At 37.9% G+C, this 20,267-nt stretch overlaps 1 protein-coding gene across 2 annotated transcripts; it reads right to left on the reverse strand.

The window, feature by feature from the left end:
- Positions 1 to 1,424: 1,424 nt before the first annotated feature.
- On the reverse strand, positions 1,425 to 20,113 carry UBLCP1 (ubiquitin like domain containing CTD phosphatase 1). Of its 2 annotated transcripts, none has more exons than XM_040986830.1 (11): positions 20,050 to 20,113; positions 17,110 to 17,306; positions 16,225 to 16,316; positions 15,737 to 15,822; positions 15,541 to 15,656; positions 14,595 to 14,693; positions 11,503 to 11,540; positions 10,890 to 10,988; positions 7,172 to 7,288; positions 3,990 to 4,117; positions 1,425 to 2,494 (listed from the first exon to the last, which is right to left on the reverse strand). In XM_040986830.1, the coding sequence occupies exons 2-11, from the start codon at positions 17,261 to 17,263 to the stop codon at positions 2,467 to 2,469; spliced, it is 957 nt and encodes a 318-aa protein (XP_040842764.1). In that variant the 5' UTR covers positions 17,264 to 17,306; positions 20,050 to 20,113; the 3' UTR covers positions 1,425 to 2,466. The 2 variants fall into 2 exon arrangements, with proteins under 2 accessions (XP_040842764.1, XP_040842841.1); XM_040986907.1 differs by having other exon boundaries at positions 17,110 to 17,291; positions 20,050 to 20,098.
- Positions 20,114 to 20,267: the final 154 nt, after the last annotated feature.

The following is a 20,267-nucleotide window of genomic DNA, read 5'->3' on the forward strand; positions in this document are numbered from 1 at the left end:
CTCAAGCTGCTATTCTAGCTAATAAGATTATTTTTTGATGTATAAATACTTCACTGGAAACCATAACAACTTATCCCTTGAGACAAGAGCTCTGTTTATTACTTGGGATAAGAAAAAAAAATCCTGTTTATTAAATTTTATTACCATTCAGTGGTACTGTAAAAACCTAAGATATAAGAAATTTTTATACTTCTTTCCCAGTTCACATCCCTGAACAACTATGTTTCCCACTGCTCAAAAGACTATTTTACTTTCCATAACTGAAGAATACATTGTATACTATAACAATCTATTTACTCTTTGCCTACTGAGCAACTGATACAGGTGATATTAACTCAATTTCTGTAACAAGGACCAGCGTGGCTAGTAGATCTCAAACCATCCTTCAGTCAGATTTCAGGATCATCTGTACTTTTTAAACTAGAAAAACTCATAAACCTTATTAGTTACTAGCTTTTTAATATTTGGAGCACGATGAAAAAATTTAACAATAAAAAATAACTTGTGGCTTCAGTACAACACTCATCTGAACTAAACCTCTGTTCAATAAGCCACAAGCTGCAGAAGACAACCAGAAACTCTCTTATCTGTAACAGTAACACACACAGCACGTGAGATCTCAATAAACCAAGGAGAGCATGTTCTCTCAGTGTGGTTTAATTACACATGCTAAATAACAGACTGTGCTTTGGGCACCACCTAATGGTGAAAGATATTTTTAAAAATCCTACTTTGCTTCCTGAGGCTTGGTAATTCTTGTGTTTTAGCTTATACTGATTAATAAATTGTCTGTTTTTTCTTGACCAATGCTAATAATTTATTTTGGAGTGCTCAGCTTTCTCAAAAATAAGCCCTCTCTCTAGAGCCACTCCATGCCTCCTTTGGAAGAAGTTTTTACAGTAGGACATGGCCAGGTAGTCACAGCCCTCCTCAGGATGCTCACGTCCTGTACCAGACCTCCTGTATCTGAATCCAAATGTCGGGGTCTGAGTCACAGCTCTGCTCACAATTTCTGCTTCTTCATGATGTGCACCCTAGGAAGCAAAAGGTGATGACTCAAATAGTTGGGTCCCTGTCACTCACATGGGAGGACCTAGACGCAGTTCCCTGTTTCTGCCTTCAGCTCGGCTAAACTCAAGGCAAACTATTTTAGCCACTTCAATCGGTAGATGGGAGGTCTCTGCCTCTCTTTGGCTTTCAATAAATAAATAAATACATGTTTCTAATCTGCCATAAAATATACATTTCTGAAAATACAGCACCTTTCCACAATTAATTTTACACCTAATAAGCTGTTAAATCCAATTCTATATGCACTCAATATCATACACATTTAATGTTATTAAGGTCTTTGAATGAAAATATTTGTTTCACAATTCAACAGAGACAGAAAATCTTGGGTAATATAAAACAGAAAACCAAGGTTTTAAGAAAACATATTTATTATTTACACCACTGAAATAGTCCCCAAAGAACAATATACACCATGTTTATTTAAAAGGATCGACTCCTTTCAAATACAAGAACTGTATAAAGCCAATACTGTTAACACAAAACAGCGGTCACATTATATATGTGCAGCCTTAAGCATTGCAAATAATATATATCTTTAGTAATATGGCTAGATATTGTCACTGAAATAGTATTAACACTGAGACAAATATAACTGGAACAGATCAAATCTTTTTGTTCATGCTTTCTAGGGTTGAAGTAGTGATATAAAACGTATTGCCTTTAATTGCTTTTATGGCAATGGTTTTAGGCAGAAGTGCTTTGTACTTAGTTACCAAAGAGGCAATATATTCATGTGCCTTGGTTTTATTCTTCAGCCTTAGGTTTTCCACTTCTCATACCAGAACAGAGCTGTACCACACACTGATGCTTTCCAGTTTTACTTTAAGAACACAGACACATATACAGTGAGGCATCAGATTTTAGAGATGCAACTGCTGGATTACAGAACTTTGGTCTATGACAAAAGAATAAAAAATTCTTGGTTATTTTAAGCATAACAAACTACACTCTTTATCCAAAATCTCTTTTTGTTTTGGTTTTAAAAAGGAAAAAGCATTAGTTTCAAGATGGGTTTGGTGTTAAGAGTTAGACAATATTAAAATGACACAAAAATGCAAAACTGTTCCCAAAATCACCAAATGACCATCACTGATCATACATTTTTCTTCACTTTTCTTTATGGGGAATAAAAAAAGAGAGAGCAATCAGTGCTGGAGAAAATCTTTTTCAAGAATAAGGATATTCACATGGGGGAAAAGGCATTTTTTTTTTTTAGCATATTTCTATGATCTTCAAAAAATATAAAATTAAATTTACAAAAAAACTGGAAGACCATGTATAAGCAATCTGGTCTCTGCTTCAGTGCCCAGCACTATCATAATGATTTCTAGCAGAAAAGCAAAAAGTTTATGGATCTCAGGTATCTTCAATTACTGCCAGCATAACATCTAACTACTGTCCTTGCTTCTTTGAGAGATACCTGCAAGAAACAAAATAAAGATGTCAAAACTGTCTTTTGCTGAATTCATGACAATCTCTCTCCCCAAGAAGAGTTTATGGTTAATGACAAACTTTCTAAGATGAAGAGAAAGTTTTATTAATTGCTAACACCTGCTGACTATTTCTGTGTTGAGTGCTGTTCTAAGTATTATTCACTGAACCTTCACAACAGCTCTAAGGAGTCTGTCAGTGAGCACCCATATTTCATGGGCACAAAGAGGTTAAACAATTTCTCCAAATTCACACAGCTAGAAAGTGGCAGAGTTCAAGTTCAAAACAACACTTCAAAGAATAGTATCATTCACCACCACTCTACCTCTCTTCTAAATGTGAAAGTTGAAAAGATTTAACATTGTTATTTCTAAGTATGCTCAGACATAAATACATTACTCTAAATACAACTCAAGAGGCAAAGATCTCACTCTCCTGACATAAAGATTTTGGGCCAAAGATGACAAATGATTCTGATCAAGAGCATAAAACTGCAAAAGCTGTTGACTTACAAACTAAACTTCTTCATATTGTTTAAATAGGTTATCTACCACTAAATCAGAAGTTTTGATCTCTATTTCTCACATTTTTAAAGATACATTAAACTTGGCAGGACGGAGGTGTAGAAAGGGTTCTTAAGATCAGGAGACTCGGCTGAGTTATGATGGTGTGACTTGCTCACTTTGTGCAATGTGCTAAGCATTCATTATCACCATGACTCAGCAACACGTCATCTGCAATTTGAAGATGGGGATTTAAACAAATGCTGTTTTATCTTCCTAAAAAGATTAGGGTATCCATTAGTAAAACCTCTGTGTCAAACTGATCTAGAAGGTCCAAAGTGAAAACTGTAAAGCCCAAGTATTACACAAATAATTTGCTGTGTTAAAGATCCCACTTTTACCAAAAAACAAAAAAATTGTTTATGGTACATAATAATCCCTTCTGCTTTCTAGAAGTTTTCTTCTGTCTCAAAACACTGATGTTTATACATGATTTATATTTAAATTTGTGCAAACATCTATGGTTAGAAAAGACTGGAAGCCAATACACACACGGTACTTGTGTATAGTTATCTTCAGAAAGGAATAACCTAAGTATTTTTTCAGTGGGATAAAGTTACCTGTAATTCATAACACTATTCAAGAAATTTTTTCATGTATTTAATCTTGACATGTTGACAACAGTGATCCCATTCTCATGTGATTCACAAATGAACAGCCTACTTAAACCTGCAGGTAGTTTCACACACAGGCACACATCTCTGAAGTCCTCTTTACTACGAAGCATTACAGAGCTAACAACGTGCAGCCTATGAACCACTTACAGGCTATGACACTTTAAGGAGGCTCCTCACTATATTAGAAAATCTTTTCAGAGTTAGTCCAGGTTAAATAAAAACTGAGTTATATACTTACACCAGGGCACCCTCCCATTTTCATTTGCTAAGGCAAAAGAGAAAATGAAGAAGCATCAGCACTTACCTTTCCCAATATTTGTGATTCAGCTCCAGGAAGTCATCTAATTTTGCTATTTCCTTTAGGTACTGAGTTAATTTTAAAAGTTCTTTGTCTTTATCTCGATTTAGGTGTGCTTTCATAAAAGGCCTTATCTGTTCAAAAACAAACACAATTTCACACTGAGATAAGGAAAATTAATAAAAATCCATACCAATCTATAATAATACTATGATTAATGAGGCTAAAATATCACTAGGGGTATCAATACTAAAAATTATTTTTTATATTAGACTAAGTTTAATAAATAAAAACTCCTAACATTTATAGTACAAAATAAAAGCTTCTTCTATTCTCTTACCACCTCTTTAATTAGAACCCCAATATGGCTATGCAAATGTCTGTTTATACTGCAAATATTTCTTAGACATTCTGGCTGGTCTTAATTAATTTTATTCATGTTATTTCATTCACAAAAAGCTAATCCAAATACGAGCTATTTTTAACCACAAAGTGAGACAAACTGTAACACTAATGATTTTACCTTCAAATGAAACTTTCATGTAGCTGTCATTATATATTTGTATTTAAAAAGGTCTGGGGGCCAGCACTGTGGCACAGTATGCTAACCCAGAGCCTGCAGTGCTAGTATTTGCTATGGGCACTGGTCCAAGTCTCTGCTGATCCACCCCCTGCTAATGTGCCTAGGAGTGCAGCAGAGAATGACCCAGGTGCTTGGGCTCCTGCACTCATGCGGGAGACCTAGAGAAGCTCTTGGCTCCTGACTTCTGTGTGCCTCAGCTCTGGCCACGGCAGCCATTTGGGAAATGAACCAGCAGATGCAAGATTTCTCTTTTACTCTGCCTCTGTTGCTCCCTTTCTGTAACTCAATCTTTTATATAAGTGTTTTCTAAAAAGAATAACCATACTTTCCAAATTTTTAAGATTGATACATGGTGATAAAAAGCATTCATTTAGAAAGAATAACTTCAGGGACTGGTGTATAACAAGCTAGGTGGTGGTATAACAAGCTAAGCTTCCACCTGCAGCACTGGCATCCCATAAGGGTGTGAATTTGTGTATCAGCATCCCACTTCCAATCCAGCTCCCTGTTTACAGCCTGGGAAAGTGGCAAACAATGGCACCAGTCCCTGCGCCCCTGCCCCCATGTAGGTGACTGGAATTACCAGCTTGAAACAGAATATTCCAAATGTTCTACTCTCATGAGGCCAGCATGGTAGCAGACATCTCCACAACAGTGAGTGGGGCGTCAATGCGGCCTCTAAGGCAGCAGTGAGAGCTGTCATACTCTGCCTACGAGCCAGCACTTGTACTTAGGCAGCATCAGAGTGGGGGGAGGGCAAGAAGACACTGAAACGGACCGAGTGAACAGTGAACGCAGCATCAGAGGAAATGATATCACCATGCAGGGAAAGGAGTTCCTGCACAACACTGAACCCTGTGGTGATGTTAAAGTATTCCTTCACTCAACTCAAGAATGTAAACACAACATACTAGCTTTTTTAAAAAAAAGATTTATTTTTATTGGAAAGGCGGATATAGAGAGAGGGGGAGAGACAGAGAGAAAGATCTTCCTTTCACTGATTCACACCCCAAGGAGCCACAATAGCCAAAGCTGAACCAACCTGAAGCCAGGAGCCAGGAGCTCCTCCTGGTCTCCCACATAGGTGCAGGGTCGCAAGGCTTTGGGCCGTCCTCAACTGTTTACCCAGGCCACAGGCAGGGAGCTGGATGGGAAGCAGGGCCACCAGGAACAGAACCTGCGAGGACCTTAACCACTATGCTATGGCGCCAAGCACAACATACTAACTTTTAAGCTAATAATACACAATGTGCCAAAGTGCCAAGTTTAAACAGCAAGAAGGGGTTAAAACTGAGAGAAAATACAGGGTCAGTGGCTGATAAGATTTTCAACACAAATCCCTGCTAGGTTTTATTTTCTATCAGTTTTAAGTACTACTAAATGAAACTCGCCAGTCTTAAACACTACTAAACAAAACTCAATTGCTTTAAATAGGTATTTTTGTAAGTTAATAAACTAAGGGCAAAAAATCTTTTATTCACCTAACTGACTTCACTTGGTCCACCATAATCATTTCCTATAGCATTTTTTTCCAAAGTAATCTCTAGCAGGGAGGTCAACATATGATGATCATCTTATTGTCTCATAGCAAGCAAACAGTTTTAGGAATTTGAGATTCCCTAAATTAACTAAGTTCTCTTATATTATGATTTCATTGCATAGATAAAACATATAGTTTTTCTAACTACCAAGAACCTATATTGGCAATAAAGCTCCTAAGAAAGAAAATTTCTTCACTCCAGGATTTAAATATCAAATAAGATTCCATTCACATTAGTAAGGTAGCATACAGCTATCTCTTCCATGTTCATAATATGCCAACTCCTAAGCAAACAGAGAAACCAGAAATGTTTAAATCAGAAATTTCTCCTGCTATCTGAAATGTGTATCACCATCATATTTACACTAGGTTGCATGTGACTGCAGGCTCAGATCATCACTGACATTAACCTAATTACATATACAATCTTGGGCAAATCATGAACTTTCTCATTCGGTTCCTAACGGATTCAGCCAAGATGATTGCAGTCCCTTCTACCTCTAGAATTTTGAAATCCTAAAATCCACATTTGCTATATAAAAATTTTCAAAAACCTATAAATGAATTTTAGAAATGAAATTTACTGCAAACTCTTCAGCAAGCCAAAACATCAGAAATTCCAAGATTTAAACCCTCTTGAAATATTTGATTTCACTTTTGATGCTAGAAGTCAGTATACTGTAAAGTAAGCTCAAGCTTTAGAAATAATGAAAAATAAAATATCTGGATGACTTGGCTAACCAAGGATATTAATGCCAAACAAAAATTGTTCCATACGATTTTTTTCTAAATACTTAAAAACTTTTCTTGTCTGCAACCATAAGATTATAGGAAAGTCATGTGACATTTAAAAGATAATATACAAAAAATTGCTAGGCAATAGGAAATTGCCAGCTCCATTATAATCTATTGGGACCACTATTACAAACTGCTATTTTATTGGCAGGAATGTTGTTGCACAGCACATGATCACACTTCCAAAACCAGACAAAATGCAACAGTATTTAAAGTTCTATCACATAGCCAGAGCACAATGAACATACAGCAAGGACAATTCTGTCTTACCTTCAGTCCGTTCTGAGGGTTCATCAGAAAATTCCGTCCTATGTCATCAAACATAATGGTGTTTTTCTTGCTGTAAAACTCCGAAAATTTTCCCCATATAACACCAAGAGGCTTTACCTTAGAAAAAATTTTAAATATCACTCCAAATTCACCAGTAACTGAGAGCAGAGGCACAGCAATATGACCTGCAGAGCTATGCAAAAATGCTTTCCTTGTTACAATGATAGCTGGCTTGTAGGAGCTGTCAAATTTAACACTATTTTTTTCTTTTTCCCTTTTCAAACCCTTGTTTGAATAACAATATACTTATAAAACATGTTATACTTGTGGTGTTCAAAATTCGTAAAGGTCTATTTATATCTAAATGAACTAAATCCATTTAACTAGTAGATTCTGGATCATGGGAAGATTGTTTAATTTTAAAAGATTCTAAAGTAACTTAAAATTTCTCTCAAGCAGTCAAAAATAAAAAATAAAAAAATAAAACAAATCTTTAAAAAGTAGACACATTAGTGAGAAAAAAATGTACTTAGATCTTTTTAATTAATTTAAAATTTTATATAGAAAAGATTAGTTTTCTTCTTAATTCAGATATAGCTGCAATGTTTCTTTTTTCTTTTTCAAGATTTATTCATTTTGGGCCTGGCCAAATGACTCAATTAGCGAATCCTCCCCTTTCAAGCTCCCAGATCCCATACGGGCACTGGTTGATGTCCTGGCAGTTCCACTTCCCATCCAGCTCCTTGCTATGGCCTGAGAAAGCAGTGGAGGATGGCCCAAGTTCTTGAGACCCTGCACCCACACAGAAAACCCAGAGGAAGTTGCTGGCTCCTGCCTTCAGATAGGTTCAGCTCTGGCCGTTGTAGCCACTGAAGGAGTGAACCAGATAAATCAAAAAAAAAAAAAAAGAAGAAAAGGTTCATCTATTTTTTTTTTATTGGAAAGGCAAATTTACAGAGAGAAGACAAAGATTTTTGATGCACTGGTTCACTGTCCCTCCCCTCCTTTTCTTTTGTTTTAAAGATTTAATTGTTTTTACTTGCAATGCAGATTTAGTGAGAGAAGGAAAGACAGAGAGAATGATCTTCACTCTGCTTGTTCACTTCCCAAATAACCAATGTTCGGAGCTGATTCAAAGCTGGGAACTGGGGCCCGGCGCGGTGGCACAGTGGTTAAGGTCCTCACCTTGCACGCCCGGGATCCCAGATGGGCACCGGTTCTATCCCCGCAGCTCCCTGCCTGTGGCCCGGGAAAGCAGTCGAGGACAGCCCAAAGCTTTGGGACCCTGCACCCGCGTGGGAGACCCGGAAGAGGCTCCTGGCTTTGGATCGGCATAGCATCATAGCATCGGCCGTTGCGCTCACTTGGGGAGTGAATCATCGGGTGGAAGATCTTCCTCTCTGTCTCTCCTCTCTGTATATCCACCTTTCCAATAAAAAAAAATAATAAAAATAAATCTTTAAAAAAAAAAAGCTGGGAACTTAAGGAGCTTCTTCCTCGTCTCCCATGTGGTACAGAGCCATCCTCTGCTGCCAACAACCATAAGCAGGGAGCTAGATGGGAGGTGGAGCAACTGGGACATGAACCAGCATCCATATAGGATGCAGGGGCTAGCAGGCAGAGGATTAGCCTGTTGAGCTATCATGAAAGCACCAGGTACAACATTTCTAGGGCATTCAATTGCTTAACTTCAGAAATACCACATTTTGTAAATCATTGCTGTTATTTCTGAATTATAAAGATTTCAGAAGAATAATCCATACTTAGTTCTATCTATTTGTATTTACATAAAGTTTCAGTAAGACCTTACAAGAAATACCTGTTAGGAGGATGGCCAGAGGAGTCAGATGAGAAAACAATTTGGCAATACATACTCTTTTATGTTTGAGTTGTGTGAATGTTTGACACATTCAAAATTTTTTTTAGAGGAAACTATTTTTCATGGTGGATGAAATATCATTTGTAGTGCCATGAGCTATGACAGTAACAACTGCAAAGGCTAGCAATCAACATTTCTTGTCCTATAATTTAGTATCAGAAAAGAATTTTTCTATCTACTATAAACATTGTACTGGCATATTTCTAATTCTACTAAATTTTCTTCTTTTTTTTAATATTTATTTATTTTTATTACAAAGTGAGATATATAGATAGGAGGAGAGACAGAGAGGAAGATCTTCCATCCGATGATTCACTCCCCAAGTGAGCCGCAAAGGCCGGTGAACCAGGAACCTCTTCCCCCAGGTCTCCCACGCGGGTGCAGGGTCCCAAGGCTTTGGGCCGTCCTCGACTGCTTTTCTAGGCCACAAGCAGGGAGCTGGATGGGAAGTGGAGCAGCTGGAATTAGAAACGGCGCCCATATGGGATCCCGGGGCATTCAAGGCGAGAACTTTAGCCACTAGGCCACGCCACCGGGCCCTAATTCTACTAAATTTTCTTGAATTTTTTTTCACTTCTACTGTACTCCTGAACCACACCTCCTAAGTACAATTACACACTGATATGATGGATCCGATTTTTGAAGAATATGATTAGAGGAAAGTGTATATGACTCCAAGTCAGAAAGGCTACATTCTCGTAGAGGCCTAGCTTAGGAGTTATGCTCAGTTTTCTGTTCTCATCAACATGGACCACCCCATTCTCAAGTATCACAGCATACTGACAGGGAAATTAGAAAAGACAGAAAAACACAAAGGAAATTTTTAAATCATCTGTAACCTGGTCAGCACCAAGGATGAAAACTAGAAATTCTGATATATTTATCTCTGGGCTTTTTTTTTTTTTAAATAATAAACAGCAGCAACTTTACACAGTTTATAGATCTTTTAGTTAAGAAAATCCTGATCCAAATAATGGCTATAAACTTGTCTCTAATTGTTTGCAAATACTGCTCTCTAAAATACTTTTCTCTTTAATGTCAGGAACATTCTAAAATCTGTCCACTGTAACAAATAACTGCATTCTATCACGTGCATTAACAATTCATAAATCCAATTGACTATTACTAGATACTGAAGATTATTTTTACTCTTTTAAGTTTTCACTAGTACAAACACTGCTGTGCTTGACATTTCCCAAATACCTTTTTAACATTCAAACTTTTTGGGCCCAGCGACATGGCCTAGGCAGCTAAAGTCCTTGCTTTGAACACGCCGGGATCCCATATGGGCGCCGGTTCTAATCCCAGCTGCTTCACTTCCCATCCAGCTCCCTGCTTGTGGCCTGGGAAAGCAGTTTAGTGCGGCCCAAAGCCTTGGGACCCTGTATCCGTGTGGGAAACCTGGAGGAGGTTTCTGGTTCCTGGCTCCAGATCAGCACAGCACCAGCCGTTGCGCTCACTTGGGGAGTGAAGCATCGGACGGAAGATCTTCTCTGTCTCTCCTCTTGTCTGTATGTCTGACTTTCCAATAAAAATAAACAAATCTTTAAAAAAATTTTTTTTAACTTTTTAAACATATTACTTTACTTTACAGGTTAGCAGGTCTACTTTTCCACCCAAATGTATAGATGTAATATTGAACCAGTGTTTGTGTACATAAACCACTCTTCTGTGAATCTGATTATTTTAATACTATCTTTCCTTACCTTTCACTGTATTCTGAGTCCTCTCCCATTCCTACTGGATTGTGTGCTTTCAAAAGGCTTGAGCCGTAACTCTCCCACAAAATGTAAACTAGAACATGAATACATTTCTAAATAGAAAAACATTATTTCTTACATCTATTAATCCTCGCCTGGGAGTATGCACTGTTATCATAGCAGCACTGTCCAACATGAAGGTAATCTTATAATTTGCATTTGTGCTCACTCCTAGCTCCTATTAAAAAAAAAAAAAGAAAAAAATCAGGTTAAAATGTAATAAAGTTAAGTAGTCCAGGCATTCAATCTAGCATCAATTTCCCATAGTAGAAACTTTCTGTCCCAATGGCTGCCTTATCTTGCTAAAAAACAGTAAAACTTAGTTAAGCCAAAAAGTGGTAGTCACAGGAAAATAAACTCAAAGGAGATTACTTCCTAAGTCACCACTTTAGAATAGTAGCATCTCTTGAGTTACACAGGGAGTAAAAATGGGAGAAGACAGCATTATGGTAAAACAGGGAGAAATGGGAACAGAGCTTAGCTATTCTATTTTGCTGAAAGAAAAAAAGTAGGTACTCAGTACAATCTATCACTAAATAGTCTTTAGAAGCACTTCCACTCTACATTCTGACATTTTATTTCCCTATTGCCTTCCATTGTGAAATTTTGCATCAAAAATAAAGTTGCTTCAGTCCCACACCAAGGCAAATGTAATTTGAAAAGATTTTTAAATGACGTTTTCTGATACTTACTTTCATTTTAGCTTCAATCCACTTCATATTTGTTGCAGCTACAATATGAAGAACACCACAATACATATGGGAAAGTTTGAATTTCATTGTAAAAAATTTTTTTACAAAGACAAAGTTTAAATGTCTAACAACAGTGGCCTAACACAGTTATACTAATTTTCTTTAAAATATGAAAAGTGAAACTTCAAGACAATAAAATTTTTATCCGTGAACACAAATAAGTCAACACTCAAGAGAATTCTGAATCTAGCAAATGTTGGTTTTAAACTTCAAGATGGATATTTAGCACAGAAATTAAGGCACTGTTTAGGACACCAACATCCTGCATAGCGGTGCCAGAGTTTCAGTCCCAGTTCTATTTGGATTCTGGCTTCCTGTTACTTTGCATCTTGGAAGTCAGCAGGTGATTGTCCAAGTACTTAGGTCTCTGACCCCATGTATGAGATCTAGACTGAATTTGAGGCTCCTGGCTTTGACCTGATCTGGGACCAGCTGTTGCAGGCATTTGGGGAATAATTCAGCAGATGGAAGATCTTTCTGTGTCTGTTTCCATGTCTTTCAAATAAATAAAATCAAATGCATGGATATATCTGTAAACATATGTATGTTTGTATGTAAATATATGTATACGTTTACGTGTAAATATATATGTATGTGTGTATAATGCATGGATATATCTGTAAACATATGTATGTTTGTGTGTATATATATGTATGTGTATATATATGCATGTATACACACATACACACATATAATGTATTTTTTAAAAGTTCATACTAAAAAATTTACATAGGCTTACTGAAAATTTACATATTTCAAGCTCAGCAAATTCAAGCTCATGTAGTCTAACTACTCATAACAAATCTGAAACAGGTACGAAGTGCAAGGTGTTAAAAAACTGCTCAGTGTCAGATTTCAGCCATTTTGGGGGCCACGAAAGCTACAATTCTGTCCTCATTTTTATGTGCCTTTTCTTGTCACAAATTATTACATTACTTATGTATTCCCAAGCAAGTGTTTGAGAAAAATAACTCAATTATTTACAGTGTGCATGTACATTTGATAGACAAATGAGTTACTTGTAGAAATAAAAATCTTCAGCACACATCCATGAAAATAATCACTTCACCTGCCAAATTGTATATATTGCTATATCTATAATGAAAACAGTCCGAACATAGGAAAATACAGGTTTTTTTCTAATTCAGTACCTATTTTGTGTCTGTAATTCCCATACAAAATAGAAAAATATGTACAGCTAATAAAGTTTTGAATTACTATGCCATACATGATGCTAGTCACTAATATTTTTATTGTTAAAACAATGGCTGTAAAACAGATTGTTACCTTCTTTTGTCAGTTGAGTAAACTAAGATCAGATAACTTGCCTATTGTTAACATAGAACAGCAGCAGAAATAAAATTAATCTATTTAGTACCAAACTGACATGTCTGTTTAAGCATACTACCACAAAATATCCTAATTTATAAAAATAAACAACTTTAAGGGCTGGCACCACAGTGTAGTCAGCTAAGCCTTCTCCTGAGCCACCAGCACCCCATAGGGGGCCAGTTCGAGTGCCAGGTGCTCCACTCCACTCCAGCTCCCTGCTCTTGTGCTTGTGAGTATGGAGGATGATGGCCTGCATCCTTGACTTCCTACGCCCACATGGGAGACCAGGAAGCTTCTGGCTCCTGGCTTCAGCCCAGTCCAGCTCCATCACTGTGACTGCTTGGGATGTAGATCAGCAGACTGCCTCTCTCTTTCCTTCTCTGTGAATATGTCTTTCAAATAAAAATAAATCTTAAAAGGAAAAAAAAAAAACCTACTTTAAATATCTGCTTGTAAAAGTTGGTCTAATGTTTTCTTTATATTTATTTCGTTTACTTGAAACACAGACACAGAGAGAGATCTCCCATAAGCCAGTTCACTCTTCAAATGTTTCCAATGGTTAGGGCAGAGCCAGGAGCTAGGAACTCAATTTGGGTCTCCTACCTGGTTGACAGGGACCCAACCGTCTTCTGGAGTGCACAGCAGCAGCAGCAGCACAGTTAGGACTCCAGTGCAGATACTCTAGACATGATCCAGGGGATCTAAGTGCTGTAAAAACCACTAGCCAAATGCCCACTCCTTCTCTAAATTTCTAAACCTGTTTAATAACATTGAGAGGGCAAGTATTTTTTCTCGCAAATGGCTTAGGTCAGAGTTTCTGAACAAACACCTGGTTACCAGGAAGCTCATTTCCCCTATATTTTTAAATGAAAAACAAACAGAACCTATTTTGGTGATATTTTTTATCTTAATGGCTATATAGATCTATCATCACTGCACAATGGATATTTACAGTCATCAATAATTCTGTGGCTTCTCATCAAAGACTTTAGTTGATGGAATTTGGGATGGTTTACAATCAGGAAAATTCTCTGCTCAGACACTTCCAAGAAGCCACTCTGAATGTACATCTGCTCAGAGGTGGCTATAAATCATTGCACTGCTGCACTCTCCAAATCCTACCATTAAAAAAAAGGTAAATCACATTAAATAGTGCACTTGGTGATACAACAGATTTATCTGTTGGAGTCATCAGTATTTCTTTACAAATTTGTGTATTCTTGCAATATACCATAGAGCACAATTTGAGCAATAGTGTCTTAGTCTAGATACTAATTTTTCACATTACCTTTATTTCGGGAGGACTACATGACTGTAATCTTTAAAAAAATCATACCTTTCTCCAAGTGTTTTGAAACCACAAGAGGAAAGGAGAAAACACAATCTGAATCATAAAGGATCATATTGCAAGAATCAGGAAGAAGCAGCTCTAATCAAAATGGAGACCCTGGAGACAAAACTACTGTTCTTACTATGCTACCAGAACCTACTCTCGACAACACTTAACTCTCACAGTGTTATCTGCCAAAAATGTTATATTGTGATGCAAGAAAGTCATACATGCCCCATTTTAGAAATCTGCTGACAAAACGAAAACTGCTTCATCTGAAACAGTAAATTTGAAGTCACTGTTATAGAAGAGAATAATTTTAAGAAATCATCTTACTTCTATAGATACAAAAACACAAACAATAGCTTACACCAAATAACAATGTCATAATCCTCATATGCAGATGTGAGGAATTCATGAAGATATGGCCGCATTAATTCTACCCCAGTCTCAGCACAAGACCTATGGTCTAAAAGGAAATTGATCATAAATGATCATTAATTTATTATCATGGAGAACAGTTAATATCAATGAAATTATGAAATGCAACATATTATCATATGTTTATCATTCAATTGCAAACTGCTTCAGACCAAATTGTACCAGCTGATAGAAAGATACTTTTCAAAGCCTCCAATTTATTACCCTTGAAGTCTACTTGCAATCCAACTATTTTGCTTCAAAGTACAAAAATGACATTTCAGGCTTCACAGAATGAACTAAATTTCCTGTCTCTTACAGTCTCTGAAATTTAGAGACTGAGTTTGTTACCAATCATGTACATATCATATTTCACCACAATGACAGCATCTCTTAACAATTAAATTTTAAACTAAAGTATATTAAGACATAAACAAAAATTTTAATGTTAAAACGATTCTAACAGCAGTAAATTATTTCATGTCAATATTAGACACAAGAATTATTAAATTTATGAATTAACCCTATATAAACAGAAAGCAAAGAATAAAGTAACAAAATATTTTTTAAATACTTCTCATAAAAGTTAAACATTAACCAATAGGGAATAATTATGATGTGTTTGTGAGCTGGGCCACACACACACTTAATTTCTAACAAATAATTAATGACCAAAAAGATAACATTATTATAAGAGAAAGCAGACACAAACTATAGAAGACATATCTCAAAACATTAAATAGTGCTCATCTTTGGGTCCCAGAATTATAGGTAACTTCTTTTTTTCTGCTGTATGTCCTATAACAAATGATTCACTTTTGTACTACTAAGCGCTGCAAATACAATTTTAAAAGCTATTACATATAGAAAATGAAATGTATTATTATCTGACTTACCAAATAATGTATAATCAACATCTAGTACCAAAAGCTTTTTCCCTTCCCTAGGAGGATTCAAAATTTCCACTTTGTACTCTTTCACTCTGCGAGAAATTTTTAGCAAATTTTCTTCCCTAGCAAAAAACATAAAATCAGATGAAACATTCACTTTTCTCATGGACAATTAACCTCTTCTAAAGTGATACATACATACCTATTTTCCACTTCAACAACTTCATCTTCAATATCAAAATCATTGATAACATCATCATTGTCAGGAGGGGGACCCAAGACATCTTCCTGGAGCAAGATAGAAAAAAAGTTCTTGTTAAATCATACTTAGTTTTAACACAGAAAATACATGCATAACAAAAATTCAGTGAGGTACAATTTCAGTTCAAGTGTCTTGTAAGCACACACAGTTGGGAAAATTTCCACATTAACTCATTATACGTGACCCCATGGACAGATTTACCATGTTAAATTTAAGCACTTGAGTTACGACCACATTTAGAGCTAACTAAATACTAAAAGGCCACCAGTACTCATTTTTGGCTGAGTTAAAGCCACATTCACTGTCAAGCTTTTTCTTTTTCATTGACCACTAGACTGAAAATTTTACAAAAATTAGAACTATGATTCAACAGTGTAGTATAAATCATATTTTTAAAGGGACAAATGGTAACAAAAGTAAACATTTACCAAGCTCTCCTCACGAGTTCCCATCATCATGATTTTAGTATTTGGTTTCAGTTTGAGAGCTCCAAGCTTAACATCATTTTCTGCAGGTTTGCCTACAATACAAGCAAATGACTGTTTTCTCACTAACGTCCAGGTGCTGGTTTCACTATTCCATTATACAAACCCTAACAAACTGTTCAACACAGATGCCATAATTGTGGTTTCTCTTTTGTTGTGTTGTTTGTTTTTCCTGCTGATGAACTGGCAGTATCTATGACACTAAGAAATTGCAACTAATACATGGATTGTTTCCCCTCCTCCCATTCCTTCTTGGAATACTACCTTTATAAATAAAAAAATTCAGCTTATTTGCCTGTTTAAAATAAAAGGGGGAAAAAAAACACTCCAAGAAGCCTTGAGAATTGAATGCCCAACACTAAACTGAAGATTTACAGTTACTCAAAACTCACCCTTCAAAGACATAACAAATGCAAACGCCATAAAAGTCCCTTTTAAAATTTGGATATAAACACTGCTTATAATTTTTAAATATCACCTTTATTTTTGATACATTACAAGTTAACTTAGAGAGTGTACAAAACCCAATGAAAACACTGTGCTAAATGGTAAATAATGACAGTTTCAGAAAATAAATGACAGTTTCACCTTGGATTTCCATGGCAAAAGTTTACAACAAACACCCAGTGTCAAAGGAATCAAAAGTAATCCTAATAGTAAGAGTATTTTGAAGCAAACTTTAATACCCTGACTTTTACCATTAAAGCAATTTAAGGACTATCCCCACCAAAGAAATATCCAAAGGAAAAGGCAAGAAAACAACAAGAAACAGCAAATAGAAAATTCCTAAGTATCAACGCAAAAAATCTGAAGTAGTAAAAAAATTACCTTTAACTTTGAGTCCCAGCAACTTCTGGCGTTCTGGCAGCACCCCTGTCAAGGTCTTGAGAAACTGTTTGAGGTCCAGCACGGTATCGTCTTCTGAGAGTGTAGTCACTGAGTACTCCTGTCCACCCCATTTTACAATGATAGGTACAGCCATTCTTGAAGCATATGAGTAAGCAGTTTTCCTTCAGGGAAAATACCTAGGAAGAAAACTGAGCAAGTTAAAATAGACAATATAAAAGCCAAGCCTGTAACTTTGATGTTTTATAAGCATGTGCAATTTAAACCCTACTTTACATTTTTGTCCTTACAAGTTAAAAGTTGTCCACTCTCTCTGCTCTTGGCCTAGCATTATTGCTACTTCCTAATATTAGATCAGATTCTTCCTGTTATTCTGTTAGGAGCGATATTAAGTTACCTGTCCCACCTATTTTAATTGGTCAGATATATGCTAACAGCAAGATCCTTCATGACCAACCTTCCAATTCATTCAACATTTGAGAAATAGTATGGTACAGTTCTGGAGAGCCAGGCTACATAGGTTTAATCTCAGCTCTCCCACTCACAAGCTATTTGATCTTGGGAAGTTAGCCTGACTCATAGTGTCTAAGTTTCCTCATCTGCAAAACAGAGATGATACCACAACTTATTCTTTAGGGTTCTTTGGAGGATTAAATTACATAATGTTTTAAATGCTGGGTACTACATGACTTACGTAAGTATTGTAAAAACTGAAAACTTACTTTGTTCCAGGCACTATGCTAAACAATTAATAATCAGCCACTATTTAACACTTAATGAATTGGACAGTTTTTACATAGGCAATCTCACTTAACCTGATCAGCGTATTCCCTCTTTCACAATGAAGAAAACTGGAGTTCTGAAAAGCTGTGTCATCGACTCACGGACATAGGTCTCCTAAATCTCACTTCTTCTTCCCCGATACAACTCTCTAACTGGATCTACAAGAACCAGAACATCAAAAGATCAGCAAATACAGAGCCCCAAGCACAGACCTAAGACAGAAGGAGGACCCAGCTGTTGAATCTTCCCACAAGGCCTGCACCTTCCATTCGCTCCTTCACCCTCCAGCCAGGCGCAGAGGAACAGATTTGCTAATCTTAAAATATTAGTATTCCCACATACTTTCACTTCTTGGATCAAGCATTCAACTGCACTCTTTGTGCAACTGTCATAACCAACTGCAAGAGACAGCACAAATTCTGAGTTTCAGGTTTGCAAGATAATTTGGCAGCAAAGCATCTTCTAACACACTCACTGCTAGCAAAGAACAACAATAATATTTACTACCAAGAATGTATACAAATATAAACCCATGAGACACTCTTTCCTCACTCATGTTTCCAACCTGTTCTAAAGAATGCTTTACCAAAGCACAGTAATTTAGGACAAGGCATTTCATTTTGGGCAGAATGGGCACTAACAAATATTATGCTCTTCAATTAGAAAGTCAAATGGACTTTCAAGTCAAACTGAAAGAGAACTTGAAACAACACTTTTCTGTCAGAGGCGGAAATAAAAATGATCATTTATAAACTCTATGAAGGCAACCAACACAAATACAGTGTGTGCTGTGATGGGCAGAGTCAAGAGTCTGGAATTCAGGTGCTCTTGGTCACGCCCCATCTCAACTAGCGGTTTTCCCTGTATGGACCTCGGACCATTCAAAAGCACCACCTTTACTCAGTAACTCAGACACATCCTGAGCGATGCAGAGAAGACGCGTGCAACCTGTTTTAAACAAGCCCTACCCACCTTCTGCAGGGAGTGCTAGTCCCTGAGAGGCACTGCTCTAGGTTCCCCAAGTTCTCAACCAGCAGAATCTCTGTGCTTCACAAAGCATCACACAAAACTTACAAGGCACCTCTGCCAGAGTGGGAATCCAAGTTGGCAAACCTTACAAAAGATCAAGCATTTTAATAAAGCACACACAACACAAAGTTTTTAGAGACCTAAGTCCTTAGGACTGTTTAAAAGTTGCTGAAGCTAGTTTCATGGCCTCTGGAATTGGTGCAAGACCTTTTCTGTTGTCACATTTAAGCTTCTTTCTCATCCAGTCGTACTTGAATCATTTCACATGCCTTCAAGATTTTTAAACTGAAAGACAACTGGAGGAGGGGTGGCAAACAAACCCCCAAAAGCAAGCAGGAGAGAGCACTTTTAGGGCCAACCTGTTCCAGTTGGAGCTCTCTGGCCTAACACATACAGTGTTGACTTTACCTAGTCAACTCCTCTACTGTACTTCTGGTCCTCTGTCTTCCCAAGGACGCTGCGAATACTAACTGGACAGGGTCAGGATGTGCGGTAACACGTATGACAGCGCCCGGTCAGCTGAACGGGGGAACACAAATGGGGGGGGGGCGGTGACAGAACACCACGCTCAGCAACTGGGTTATCTCAACACTGAACTAACATTCCCGACTGCTATCCACCTTGGAAACCTGAGAAAGAAAAGTTAGAGACCACACAACCAAAGATAAGCAGCGGTGGAGGCGACAAAGTCGAGAGGCTGGGCTGGGGTGAACTTCCCAACGCCAAAAAAAAGCCGTGACGGTGAGGAACTGCCCTCTCTGGGGCCAGGACGGTCCGTGAGCCGAGATGACCGGATGGGGCAGCATCCCAGGACCGCCACGGACCCCCGAACCAAGAGGGTCACGGCAGACTCCAGGGAGAAACGGGCGAGGCTCGACGGGCGACGGGGATGACGACGCGGGACACCAGGGCCCGCGAAACAGGCCAGGAGGCCTGGGGTGAAGGCGGACCCCGCCATCCCCGGGCCGAGGCCAGAGAACAGGACATGCACGGCCTCCGACACGCCACCTGAAGCCGCCGTGCGGGCTCTGCCAAGGGAGAGCCAAGCCCGACCCTCCGCCATACGGTGTTGGCACCGGCGGCGCGTCTGGGTGGCCTGCAGCCCCTCACCTGCAGCGGAACCAGCGGCAGAAGACGCAGGGACCAGCCGCAGCGGAACAGAGCCAGCCGGAAGGAAAGGGCGGGACCGGAACCGGTGGAGGAACCGGAAGTGTGTGGTTGGAAACGGGAACGCGCCGGGGCCAGAAGTGCTGCTTGTTTCCCCATCGTGTCCCAGTCCCACGTAGCCGGTTGTAGGGTTTTCTACAAGACAACTAAGGAATCCAGGC

Source organism: Ochotona curzoniae, unplaced genomic scaffold (genome assembly GCF_017591425.1).
Source record: "Ochotona curzoniae isolate NIBS_2020 unplaced genomic scaffold, NIBS_Ocur_1.0 contig_1, whole genome shotgun sequence".
In the NCBI taxonomy this organism is placed as follows: Eukaryota; Metazoa; Chordata; class Mammalia; order Lagomorpha; family Ochotonidae; genus Ochotona; species Ochotona curzoniae.